The 13,272-nt window shown below is 46.2% G+C and overlaps 1 protein-coding gene across 2 annotated transcripts in view; it reads right to left on the bottom strand.

The window, feature by feature from the left end:
• LOC149347008 (uncharacterized) overlaps window positions 1–12,473 on the bottom strand; it is a 318,847-nt gene extending 306,374 nt beyond the window's left edge. Inside the window, exons 1-5 of one of the 2 annotated variants that reach the window (XM_089586805.1) lie at window positions 11,931–12,473; window positions 11,211–11,359; window positions 2,801–2,949; window positions 642–959; window positions 114–217 (exon numbers count right to left, since the gene is read on the bottom strand). In XM_089586805.1, the coding sequence (XP_089442931.1) occupies window positions 114–217; window positions 642–959; window positions 2,801–2,949; window positions 11,211–11,359; window positions 11,931–12,097 (887 nt within the window). In that variant the 5' untranslated portion in view covers window positions 12,098–12,473. The remainder of the gene's footprint in view (window positions 1–113; window positions 218–641; window positions 960–2,800; window positions 2,950–11,210; window positions 11,360–11,930) is intronic. The other variant, XM_089586804.1, reaches the window with a different exon arrangement.
• Between the last annotated feature and the right edge of the window lie 799 nt (window positions 12,474–13,272).

The raw sequence follows: 13,272 nt of genomic DNA, 5'->3' as shown, positions 1-13,272 counted from the left end.
GTTTAGTCACCACTTCAAAAGTGATTCCACAACTGGTAGTTAGCGATGAATCACACTCTGCAGTGCGCGTTCCACACTGAGCATAGAAAACCGAGACGTTCAGCGCAACTTACCGGCGCTGACTGGCTGCAGACTCCACCTTGTCTTGGTTCTTGTACACCCAGCCAGCGGCAAAAATGGCTGACGACAAACCATGCCTGCGGGCTACTTCAACTTCCTGAAACAAAATTTGAGTCCCCAAGGCTGCCACAGTCATCCCTTGCAGTGAGCATATTGCCAAAGCATTCAATGAAATTGTGAGGCTTGTGCAAGGGATTCCCTAATTTCTATTTACTATAGAAGCCATGCACTTTTTCGAATCTGCAGAAATAGCAAAGATCAATCCCGAAGCAAAAATAGGAGCACCACTATTGTGCTGTACTTTCCACGGAGTCTAGAAGTGCTGGCTGTTTCCTTTGTTTTTGCACCCCAATTTTTTTTCTGCAATTCACTCCCCCCCCTGCAAGTATACGAGCATGTGCAGTGCTCTTCTCACTCTCAACAACTACTGGTGTCTGTTGATTAACTGATCCCCTTGACCCACAGTTCTTATCCCGAGTCAATCAAATCAGGCGACATAGGACTGGCTGAGCTGCACTCACCTTGACTGCCTCACTGCCGCCAAAGTGCTTTGTCTGGTGTGCAAACACATCGATGCCGACATAGACGTCGCTCTTGCGGTTGCCAGCATGGCCCACAGACTTCCGCAACATGTCCTCGGTCCAGCCGTATCTGAGGGAGATGCCGTCGCAGAGGTCGAAGAAGCACGCATTCTTCTCGTTGAGCTCGCTCTGCCAGTCCAGCCTGCCGTCCAGCAGCACACTGTCGTGCCAGATGACCAGTGAGCCGGGCACAGAGCGGTGAGTCTCCGTGGTTACGGCCCTGAGGAACTCCAAGAGGAAGGGGCCACAGATATCGTCCTGGAAACAGGTGCCACGATAGAATTCATCTCAGTCTGCTTTGTGCTCATCAAGCGCATGACTGCTAAGCGGCCTTGGAACACTACTGTCCGCATTGCCACATTTGCCATTCAGGCGTTTGTTGTACTACGTGGCGAATGCAGCATTCGAATGACGTTTGTGCTGCTAGTAAACATAAAATACTACCAGATGGTGGCTCCATTATTTGAAACGCAAAGCACTATATATGCACCTCCTAATAGGACTGAAAGAGAACATGAATAAATGTTGCACGCAAACTAGCGGCCACTTATAAGGAGCAGAGCAGGCGCCTGCCATGGTGATGCAGGAATATGATCAACTGAACACGCTCACAGAATCCACAGATCAATATGAGACGAACACAACTGGCAGGGCCTCATTCCGCCCCACCTTCCAACTTGAACTGCCTTCTTGGCACAACAGTGCAGTCATAACAAACAAGCCTAATCGCTGAAAGAAGGCCTTGTTGTCCCCCTCCTTACATGTCTATAGCACTTTTGTCTCGTCCTCACTCCTTTCTGGTGGTATGCATGGTTTGGCGCTATTTTTTCCTTTAATTCATGTCTAGCGATGCCATCCTTGTCAGAAGAAAGTTGCATCCTTTATGCAGATGCTGTCCACCGGTCTTTATGAGATTCCAGTGTTTCTGTTAGCCATACACATCCTCACACCTCAAGGGCTGCTCGACTTACACCACCGCAACTCCTACCTCCCGTGCTGCGGAACTGCAAGCATTGTTGGACGGCAGCTGAGCTCTATCTGCAGACCCTTTGTGTCAGCAAGTAAATGCCTTTGCCAATTCTCGAGGTGTTCTCAAACAACTAGACAAGAATGCAGTGCCATTCAAGTTGCATTAGTCCATCCACATTGCCAGCCAGGTTCGAAGAAAAGAAGAAACGAATCAGAAGAAAACAAAACGAAAAGCGTGGAGGTGGCAGCAGTCAGACTTCGGGTCTGTGCTGCCATGTACTTCCCTTGAATCAACGACGCAGGCCTACTGAGAATGCCACTTTGCTCAAACAAAAAGAAGAATCAAACAAAACAAAACGAAGCTGTTTTTATATTTTGAAGGAAAGGAGGCAATAAAAGAAGCGAAAACACCAAGAAAAACACACACTAGGCACGCGTAAAACACGACAGAAAAAAAGGAGAGAGTTCATCGAATACAAAGCGTCTCAGGTGGAGCGGGAATGCCTTGCAGGTAGCACAGAGGCGGGTTGTCTACTTTTGATGCGTCGCTGGCGTTGCGTCCAAAGAAGCAGTAGTAGAACATCAGGAGATGAGGAACGGAGATGCACACGGGACGAACTCCTGTCAGCCGCCCCCAAGAACTGAGCAGCTGCAGCTGGAAAACCGTAGCCAGGCTCCGTCGACGGCGTCCCGATACACCGTAGGCCTATGCAGCCCATCCAAGGAAGCCGTGGCAGCAAAGTGGCGTTCTCAGTAGGCCAGACTTAAAAGCACAGACTTAAAAGCGGCAAATAAAATAAGGAGAGTTCCTGCAGTGCTGCAAAGTCGAAATGACTGAGCTATTGACAGTTCTCTAGGATATCTCTAAAGTACTCAAATGACATCATCTCCAAGGCCAACTGCCAATGGCGGCTGAAACAGCATGTGGTAAGTTACAGTGCACAGGGTTCAAAATCCCAAAGCCGCACTGAAATAATGAGAAATGCTACATAGGAGGGCTCGGATTACTTTGACCTGAGGTACATCAACCTCATACATCAATCAATGCTATGCATTTGAATCCTTAACCACCTCCTGCACTGTGACTAACGTATGCCAGGAAGTGAAACAGAGTTACAAATGGCACCAACCATCCCACACTTGATGTTGATGAGCCATCCATCAAACTTGCATGAAGCAGCGACGTGGGCCAGCTGGGACGCAACTATGGACACAAGGTTGCCTTTTCTGATCTTGCTGAGGATCTTGGTGCCTGGACCTGGCTCCACGGTGAAGGTCCCTGAAAGGCCAGAACCAGTCACTTAATGCAGGAGCCTACACCTTGAGAAAATCCATCAAGTGTGACATTAGCTGTGCTTCCGAATTCACACCTCCTTTGCTTCTCACTAATGCAGGCCCTACCTTCGTAAAACAAGAAAGTCATTGCTTATGATCCATGGCGCGTATGGTATAGGTGGTGGTGAATCTGCAGAGAGCATCAATGCATGCCAGTAACCCCCAATTTAAGCTCCCTCAGAGAATTCCAGAGCTGTGACATTTGCCTTCGTAAGTGCCGCAGATATAAACGACACACAGCAAAGCAGCCTGGTGCAATGAAATAGCAAATAGCCCACCAAACAATGCACTTCTAATTTGTAACTCTTACTCACCGATGCCTGCATTAACACTGCTTTGAAATGAATGAAGGACAAGAGCTTCAGCTAATGGCATCCATAGAGACTAGAGCACCTTGCATTACAGCCCCCCAGGTCAAACAGCATCACATCACGCTTCTTGGTCATGGACAAGGGAAGGCATTCAAACTATTTCTGCAGAACATTTCTGCACAACTAAGGCACAGAACACATCAAACACACGGAGTCCTTGCGGTGGAACTCCAATCTCACGACACGGGTTTTAAGTGTTCCCTTTTTCTCTCTGCTCGCTCCATTTCTGTTTCACATACCACTGTGAAGACAGAATGGTCAAAGGCAAATGTGATATCTTTTACATAACCTGAAAAAAACTGATAAAGCTCGCTCTGTCTATGCACGCAAATAATGAGGCTCCAGATCATCATAGTTCAAGAAAAATGGCAAAATTCTCTAAACAGACAATGGGTCCAGGTAAACGAATCACAGGCACAAGTGAGGCGCATGCAAGAAGTGCGGACTCAAGCGACTGAAGGAGAGCAGCAAATGTCCATTTGATTTTGGGCCGCAAATACAATGTATTCCTGGGCACAGCTTAAAGGGAGAATGGACATTCAATTTTCAGTAGTACATCACAAGCATTTGATAATACTTCTCCGGCCACAAAACACAGGCCTATGCCATAGTTTAACCTTGCAGGCTTGTTTTCGAACTGAGCGACAAGGAGGAAATGAACGGAGGTTTCTCAGAGTGCCGCCAATGTTGCCAAATGTTACACGTGCTGGTTTTTCTTTGGGCACAGTAAGGATATTTTGAACGTTAATGATCAGACAGGACCACAGTTCATAACCTAGCCCCACTGCAATTCTCCAACGGAAATAAAAAAAAAATTAGAGGGGACACTTCAGCTCTACCGTAAGAGTGCGACACGACAGCATTAATGGGTTAATGCCCATATATGAAGAACTGGTAATTCCTGCCTTGATAGTTACAGATCTCTGGGAGTCCTCATACCACTCCAGGCACGGCGGCCAAGCAATGCGCCACTTGCCAAGAGCTGCCACCGGTCCTGCTTGTGAGACCCAGGTTGTTCTTCCCGAGCAATCTCTCGTGACCGGCCATTAAATTAATTGCCACCTGACAGGGTGCACAGTTTGCTTCTCACAATCCGGTGGGCAACTTGTGACGACGCCACAAGGTCACGTGACCTGTGTGGCCCACCTGCCTCCTAGGTTGCTCCTCTGGGGACTTTTCGTGGATTTTTCGGTCACGCCCAACTACGCCAACGCCAACAACAATGCCCAATTTTCTGCCACATGAGCTTTTTAATACTGTCACATTAAACCACAAAGTACCAATATAATTGAACAACCAGAACTGGGATGCAGTCTGGTTCAGGCGACCACAAATGACAACCCTCTCACACGAACAGCATTTGGCCACCCTGGTGTAGTGCTCGACCACAACCTCCTATATGCACACGTCAACTATCCCTGGCAGTCCCCAGTGGCTCGTTCAGACTTGTGATGCAGACCTGTGAACGAGGCAGCGTTGAGACCTGTGATACAGCAGAGAGTGCTAAGAATCTCTGTCTCCAGACAGGCCGCCATTTAAGCCGGACCTAGCAGTGTGTAAACGCTAGAATTTTACGCGGTAAGGCTATCGATACTATCGATAGTTGAGTCACTATCGAACTATCTATGGTAAAAAAAAATCCATAGTAATATCGATAGCGCGCTATCAATAGTACTACCGATAGTACTATCGATGGACGTATCGATAGTAGTATCGATAGCCGTATCGATACTACCTGGCATATATAGCTCTGTCCATTCTATTAAATCAACCGCGCGCATCAACTGCGTCCTAAAGTTGGTTTACTGAGTGTATCGTATCGAGGTAATGGTACGAGTAACTGACAGGACTCGCCCGTTTTTGCAGCCTACGCGTCACTGAGCTGTGCAGATGTTTCCTATGTAAAGTTACTGGGTAAAGTGTTACTGTCGCGATTGTCCTAGTTGCAAAGCATGTGTGCGAAAAGCATTTCTGCAGCGGGTACATCAGCAAGACGACGTCTGCAGTACGCGATGGTGTCATGTTAGCCAGCACAAGTTGTTATGCTGTTTGTTCTTTCATCGGATGCAGTTTTACACATTTTTCCAAACTGTCCCAGCTACCTTTTAAACTGAATTGTCCCGCTTTTTTGTCTCAGTTTAAATTGGTAGTAATTTTATTTTAACTCTAGCACGCTCTCACAACCCCGCCAGTGATCTTTAAAATTGGTTAACTTGTATACACGTCGGCGTATAGAAGAAAAAGGCACCTGACGTGCGCAGTACATATGCCATGCCATCACGAGACTACAAATAATGCGATGCACAGCAATTAACGTTCGTTCTTCTTGTTCCAGCCATGATGTTGTCGAATGCCTTCGTGATACATGAGCCACTTCCTGTAATCTGTAACTTCGTGCTTATATTTATCTTTTATCTAGCTGGAGTATCAAGATGTCCTTCTCATCTAGTATTCTATGCGAAACACTTCCATAGTTTTTCAAGCGATAAACCACTGCCACACTTGCAACCTCACCATCGACGAAATGTTTGATAAGCATTGCATAATGTTTACATGCACTGAACACAAGGTAGATATGACCGCGCACGTCCTAGACTTCCCTGTTGCAATGAGGATGCGACATGTCAGTAAACAATGATCGGACAGCTCAAAGCCGCGCAGCTTGAGAAAAGCTTTACTTTTGAGCATGAATGTATCGATGGACATGCTCCGGGTCCTTTACTACGGAATTAAATAATTCTTTCGCCCACAAGATATTTCATAAATGCATGAATTGAGTATTGCTGGTAGCCTGTTATCGCAAATGCCACCGTGGTGGCACAGAGGTAATGGTACTCGCCTGCTGACTAGAAAGATGCGGGTTGGGTCCCGGGCCATGGCAGTTCCACTCTGATGGAGGCGAAACGCAAAAGGCCCGTGTACTGTGCTATGCCAGTGCATGTTAAAGAACCACAGCTGGGCGAAATTTATCCGGAGACTTGCAGTACGCCATCCCTCACAGCTTGAGTCTCTTTGGGACATTACACCTCATAAGACCGTGAAACCAATCAGGTGCCGCAAATGTTTTGGCTATATCGCTGGCCAATAAATGCATAATATCAACAGCATTACTATCAGTAGTGTTACTATCGATAGTCTTACTATCGATAATCTTGTTATCGAGATCGGTACTATCAGTAGCAATACTGTCGACAGTAATACTATCGATTCTACTAGCGATAGTACTATCGATAGTGCTAACGATAAAACTATCGATATTCTATCAATAGTAGTACTATCAATAGTCAATTTCCCGATAGTTTTGCGTCACTAAAAGCTAGCCTAACAGTGGTGTTTGAGATGCTAGCAGATATGAAATGGAAATTCACAGGGCTTAGGTTAGGAGGCCAGAAGAAGCTTATACAGAGGTAAAGGACGAGCACATGCTATGCTGTCGCAGTTTAGCGGACAGACGAGGGCTAGATGTACATTCCCAATCAATAAGGACACAGCTAGCAGCATAGAGGAATTCTACAGCATTAACATAAAGGTGGCAGTTACTGTAATTAAGCTTAACAAGACGTGCAAATTGCTGAAGGAGGTACAGGCCTACATCTAGCCATGATGACCAGATAGTCGAAAGCTTAAATCCAAACGTAGAATCGGTAATGATTAAAGTAAGAGCGAAGTACACTGTACCGATCAGTGATGTCAATGACAAGGTAGTCAAAACGCAGGCAGTACACCAGGCAGTGGGTGAATATGGCATAGGTACTAGGAATACCAATGTGGATTTATTAGCAGATTTCGCAGAATACAATAATATTTCGATCATGCATACCTCCTTGCATAAACGAGCAACCGGAAGTGGACATGAAAGAGAATGAATGACGAGACAAAAATGAAGCAGACTTCATATTGTGCGAACACTTCGCATCATGCAGGATGCGAGGTGCTCACCAGAGTGAGATGCAGTGACCAGAGGATGGTAAGATCATGAATTAGCATAGACATGTGGGGGGAATGGAAGAAACCAGTGAGGCAGGAGCCCATCAACGAGTCAGCAGTAAGAGGGAAAGTAGGGAAATTCGGGATACCGCTGCAGAACAGATATTCAGCTCAAACTGAAGACGACAGCTGTGATGTTCAAGCAGTAAATGATAACCTGACAGCTGTTGCTACAGAGTGCGCAATAGAAGTAGACGGTAGAATGCTTTGAAAGGATACTCTCGGGAGGCCAAAAATCTGATTAATGAATGCCAAAGCATAAAAGGTATTCTTTCCATAGCTGTGCGATGTCAGTGCACGTTAAAGAACCCCAGGTGGTCGAAATTTCCGGAACCCTCCACTACGGCGTCTCTCATAGCCTCAGTCGCTTTGGGACGTTAAACCCCAATAAACCAAACCAATATTTCCATCCCACAGATAGCTGTCGTTATGGAGTGCGTAATAGAAGTAGGCAGCAGAATGGTCAGACAGGACACTAGCCATCTCTCTCAAGAGACGAAAGACCAACGCCAAAACATTAAAGCTATCCTGTAGGAAGAGAAAACTTTGCTGCTCAACTTCAGAGCCTTCTGCAGGACTTATGGCACGCTGCGTCATCTGGTTTGTAGTTTGACAACTAAAGTTTTGTTTTTGATGGAGTTTATTTTTAACGTGACAGTGCTAATACAACCATGTGGAGAAAAACTGTCCGGAATCGACAACTGCTTGAAGCCTGGCAGCCCGAGTGACCGGAGGAACCGAGCTCACCAGCAACCTAGGAGGGCCACCTCGGTCACATGACCAAGTGGCATCAATACAACACGCCCACTGGATTGTCAGCAAGCTGCCCGCCATGGCAGGAGGCAATTAAATTAATGATTGGTCACGAGAGGTTGCTCGAGGAGAGCAACATGGGCCTCACGAGCCCCACCCGCGGCAGCACCTGCCACCAGAGGGCAGTGACGCACATGGCTTAACCGCTGCACTGAGCCAGGAGTGGTACGAGGACTCCCAGCGATATGTGAATGTGAACTCAACAATTGCCAATTCCGCATATATGGGCATTAACCCATTAATGCTGCCGCGCCACGCCCTTAAGGCAGAACTTAAGCACCCCCTCAAGTTTTCTTTTTGAACAAGCTCCGAAAACGTAGTGGAGAACAGGTGGCTGCACTCTGGTGCCAAACAATAGGGTTACCATTCATTGTTTTGCAGCAAGAACATTGTTCCAGATAGAAATCTGATTTTTTTCAAAGTTCATGATCAATAGAATACCAAACACTTCGCATGCTTCAAAAAATTCGTACCGTTTTCTTTTTGTTAGATAAAAGCATGTCTTTAAAGTTTTGTTGAATTCTTCCCTAAAACCTTGTTTTTGGCAAATAAACATTCTGTTGTAACAGGCAATTCGTTATTCAAATATAAATGCCTAAAAAGCACAATTACTTAGCTTTGCTTTCGTGTACTGCATAAAATTTAAGTGCAACTGTTTTTTATAGAAATAAAAAAACAACTGAAACCCGCTAAAAACGATCATTTTCCTCAGGTAGGGAAAGAGAGTCAAGTGACATGAGGCGAGCAGAGTGGGTCAGGGAACCAACGCTAGTTAACCATATTCTAGTTAAGATCATGAACAAATGGGCAAGGGCATAGCATGTAATGCAAAGGAAAGGTGACTGTGTTTGTTAAGGGCAACAGAGTGGATTCCAAGAGAAGGCAGGGGGTGGCAGAAAGTTAATTGGGTGGACGAGGTAAAGCAATATCCGGGGTTAAGGCGGTCGCAGATGGCAATGACAGGGTTAATGTGAGAGATACGAGGGAGTCCTTTGTCCTGCAGTAGGCGTAGTTAGGTTGATGATGAAAGATCTTTAAAGCACGGGAACTGATGGGCGAGTTGGTTATGCATGGTATGACTGAAACAATGCAATGCCGAAGACCAAAGAAGAGACCAGAGGAAATGAGGAAATGGACAACACAAAACTGAACTAACAACTGACATTTATTTGGCACGCTGTGAGTATACATACATTTAGGCACCAAAATAGAAAACAACGCAAAGAGCTCATTCATGCAAGCGGATCCCTGCAAGCCAACACAAGCTAAGATGTGCAATTCAGGAAGCGAAGTTCTTTTTGTGATAAAGGTACTTACGGAGCACATACACATGTATCGCCATACTTTATATTCAAAGCCTCGATTATTCGAAACCTCAAAGCTGGTCTTTGTTCCTAGCAAGAACTCAGCAAAAATTAAACTGTGAGGAGCAATCACACTCAAAACAATGCATGCTGAGGTTATGAGACTCTTTGTTATCAATATTGTTGCGGTCTCATAACCTCAGCATGCACTGCCGTGAGTGCGATTGCTCCCCACAGTTTAATTTTTGCAGAGTTGTTGCAAGGAGCAAAGACCAGCTGTGTGGTGAAATAATCGAGGCTTCAAATATCAAGAAGTATGGCGATACATGTGTAAGTGCTCCATCAGCATCTTTATCACAAAAAGAACTTCACTTCCTGAATTGCACATCTTAGCTTGTGTTGGCTTGCAGGGATCCAGGTGCATGAATGAGCTCTTTGCATTGTTTTCTATTTTGGTGCCTAAACGTATTTACACGCACAGCGTGCCAAATAAATGTCAGTTGTTAGTTCAGCACTGCATTGTCCGTTTCCTCATTTCCTCTGCTCTCTTCTTTGGCCTTCGGCCTTGCGCTGTTTTAATCATACAAAGATGCTTTGTTAGGAACTGCAGCCAGTGACACTAGGCGAGCTGCAGGAGAGCACCAAGAGGGAAAACTCAGTTTCAAACATTCAGACTGGCGCCCAAGGAAAGCCTCTGTTGCTTCTCACGGGCATGCTCGCTTGGGAAAGGCAGTAAGAGGTGCTGAAGCTGCTGTGTTATAGGGCAGGCTAGTTCAACCAGAGAGTAGTGTGAACGTTGTACAGTGTTTTACATTAGCCGTCTTGTGCGCAGATACCCTTAAATGCTATGCACATTGAACAGGCAGCCCCTGTAATGAAGGCATGAATGCGGCATCCTGCACTTAACACATCAGATAACATTTCAAGCACTACCTCTTTTATGCACTGTTCGGTAAGTAACAAATGTTTTCTTCAGAGCACGTACACCAAATCCTGACTGCCGTTCCAAGCAGTCAGGATGGTACATGCTCCCATGATCAAGGATGTCAGTGCCTGCATTATGAAGGCAAGCCGAGTGTGACGCATGCCGGCGTTCTATGTAAACCAAGTGGGACGCGTGCCAGTGTTCTAGGTAAGCCAAGTGAGACGCGTGCTCACATTCTCTGTCTGCTGCGCACATGCTTGGAAGTAGTGTGCCCTTTCCATTTGAGAGTATAAAACGAGCATGAACAAAGGCCACACTGACGTTCCTGTGCAGAACTGGTCCCGAGTGTTAATCTACCGGCACAACCAACGATACACTGCCCAGTTCCCTACACTGCTAGTTCCGACACAACACCCCCCTGTACTTTGATGAGTGCTCTTCCTAGGGGTTAAATGTCGTGGGGTTCAACGCACTTGGTATGGTCTCTCCCTGGTTAACAGCTTTGATTGTCTCGGTGAAGTTGCTGTTGCAGGTTCCAGTTACCATCCTGGCAACAGGCACCGGCATGGGTTCAACTCCAATCCTCGTAGCCAGGTTTTTAACGTTTGGAATATTATCTTCCTAGCAAACAGTATCTTGAATAGATTGTAATGAACCATAAGTGGCCATGATCATACCATGAGGAAAACATTGATGATGGGGACTACCAATATTCAGTGTTTTGTTCAGAAAAAAGAAAGTACCCAAGCTGCAGCAATTGCATGCAAACATCCTGCTGAACCGTAGTATGAATTGAGCGACCCACCTAAAACCTTGACGCCATGCTTATGGCCAGCAGAAATCCACCTGGGAGGCGGGACTGTGACCAGGTGGTGAGAAGAGTAGACGAAGCTGTTGATCAAGTGCCAGTGATGGAACCGGTAGCTGTCAGAGTTCTCACAGCCGTGGAACAACCTAGTAGGAAGCAAGTGGTAGCCTTCAACATCTGCTACCGTGAAAGAACAACAAACACAAGGCTGCTAACTGAAGGGTGTTCACCCACTTGCGTCGGAATTAAGTTACAATGACAAAGTACGAGAAAATTCGGCTAACACTGACTGCCATGCATGCAGTCGCAAGAAATACAAAATAGCATGTGCTAACTAGATTCTTTCATAATAAGCGCCACCAACAGACCCCAGTTTCTCTTCGGGGTCCCGTCTCTGCAAAATTTAACTTGTTCTCGCTCCAGAAAAATGCTCCAAGTCCATGTCCGAACAAAGTGCAGCTGGTCAACTTTACTTCGGATATTTATACAGACATGCAATCGCCGAACGAGCGTGCGACGCGTGTTTATGGATGGACACAGACCATTAACAACCGAAATATTTTTTTTCTTACACAACCGTTTCGCTGCCCTGCTCGTGTTCAACTTGCACGCGATAGTACGTAATACTTTGCGGCATCGAACAGTGCCACTCTTTTTTTTTTTTTCTTCAACAGTTGTCAGGTTTTACCGGCTTAGATTGCGTGTGTAGTGCTGTACCTGTCCTGCAGAGAGCCTCCCATCATGTCGAGGCAGAAAAGAATCTTCGGGTCATCCGGTTTGCCCCGCTTCACGTCTCTGAGCAGTTCGACGGCACACGGCTGCGGTTTCTTGAAGCCCAGAAATTCCTCCAGCGTCTTCAGCGCGGCGACCTCCTGATCAGACATCGCGTCGATGGACGTCCGAGACAAACTTGCAAGGACTAAACTGACACAGGCAGCAAGACCCAGCACGTTCTGGACCAGCACAAATATGCCGTTTCTGTGCCCTGCATCACTTGGAACACATTTGTTAAAAAAAAAAAAAAACCCACGAAACAGCAGGTCAAAGCCGAGCGAAACTATCGGGCACGAGCTACACCAGCGTTTATTCCAAGCGTTCAGAACTTGTCAACACTCGAATCTTTACACGGAGACGAAGGAATCTCGATGTCTTCATCCCGGCAGCAGCATCACCAACACTTTGAAAATCGCCTCGCCGTAATCTCAATGTTACTCTTTCAAAGCTTTTCCCGGCACATTGTCATTGACCAAGCGATCTGAGAGACAAGTGTTTCTACTTCGCATACCGCAGATAACATGTTTAATTATGACCGCAAGAGAGCAGGACTGGTCAGTATTTATTAGTTCTTAGCGCAAATAAAAACCAACTGCAATTGAGTTATTTTGTTTCGAGCTCTAACGTGTCTTTTTGAACAGATTAAAAAAAAATGTTACTTGCGCCAAGTACTAAAAATTACTTCCTCAAAGAACTAAAAATTATTGACCAGTCAGTTCTGCTCTCTTGCGGTCATATTTCAAAGCATTCTCTGCGGTAGGCAAGGTAGGAACACTTGTCTTCACATGGAGGAAGGAAAACTAAGGAGAGGCCCTTCAGATTTCCAATGCATTGGCGAGAATGTGGCGGAAGTGACGTCAAAATTTAGGCTTAAAAAGTCGGGCCACTAGCAACGTTGTCGTTGTTGCTAAGAAAACTCGGGCCACTAGCAACGGCGTACGGCGTCGTTAGCGTCGTTGTTGCTAGGGGCCCGAGTGTTTCTCGGTGGCGGTGGACGGGCTTGCGGCACGGTGTGTTCGGCCTTGCGTGTTAAAGTCTACATGCCTGGCGTCGTGACGCTACGCACGCATCTAAGATTGCTTTTAAATGCAGTAAATAACCGCTCATTTGGTATTTTGTTCGTCAAACTTGGTGTCGTTACGCGGAGCGATCGATGCATTGAAATGAATCTCGCGAAAAGGTGGCACTCCGGAACCGCGCTTCGACACGCGAAGAAGCGTTGATTGTTTTGATCAGCGAACTTTCGCACCTCACCAAACAGCACAGAAACATGAAGCCGCTCTCG

The sequence above is a fragment of the Amblyomma mixtum genome, chromosome 4, assembly GCF_055824585.1.
Source record: "Amblyomma mixtum isolate Tamu chromosome 4, ASM5582458v1, whole genome shotgun sequence".
Classification (NCBI taxonomy): Eukaryota; Metazoa; Arthropoda; class Arachnida; order Ixodida; family Ixodidae; genus Amblyomma; species Amblyomma mixtum.
The sequence above is the reverse complement of the archived record's forward strand: the minus strand, read 5'-3'. Positions and strand labels throughout refer to the sequence as shown.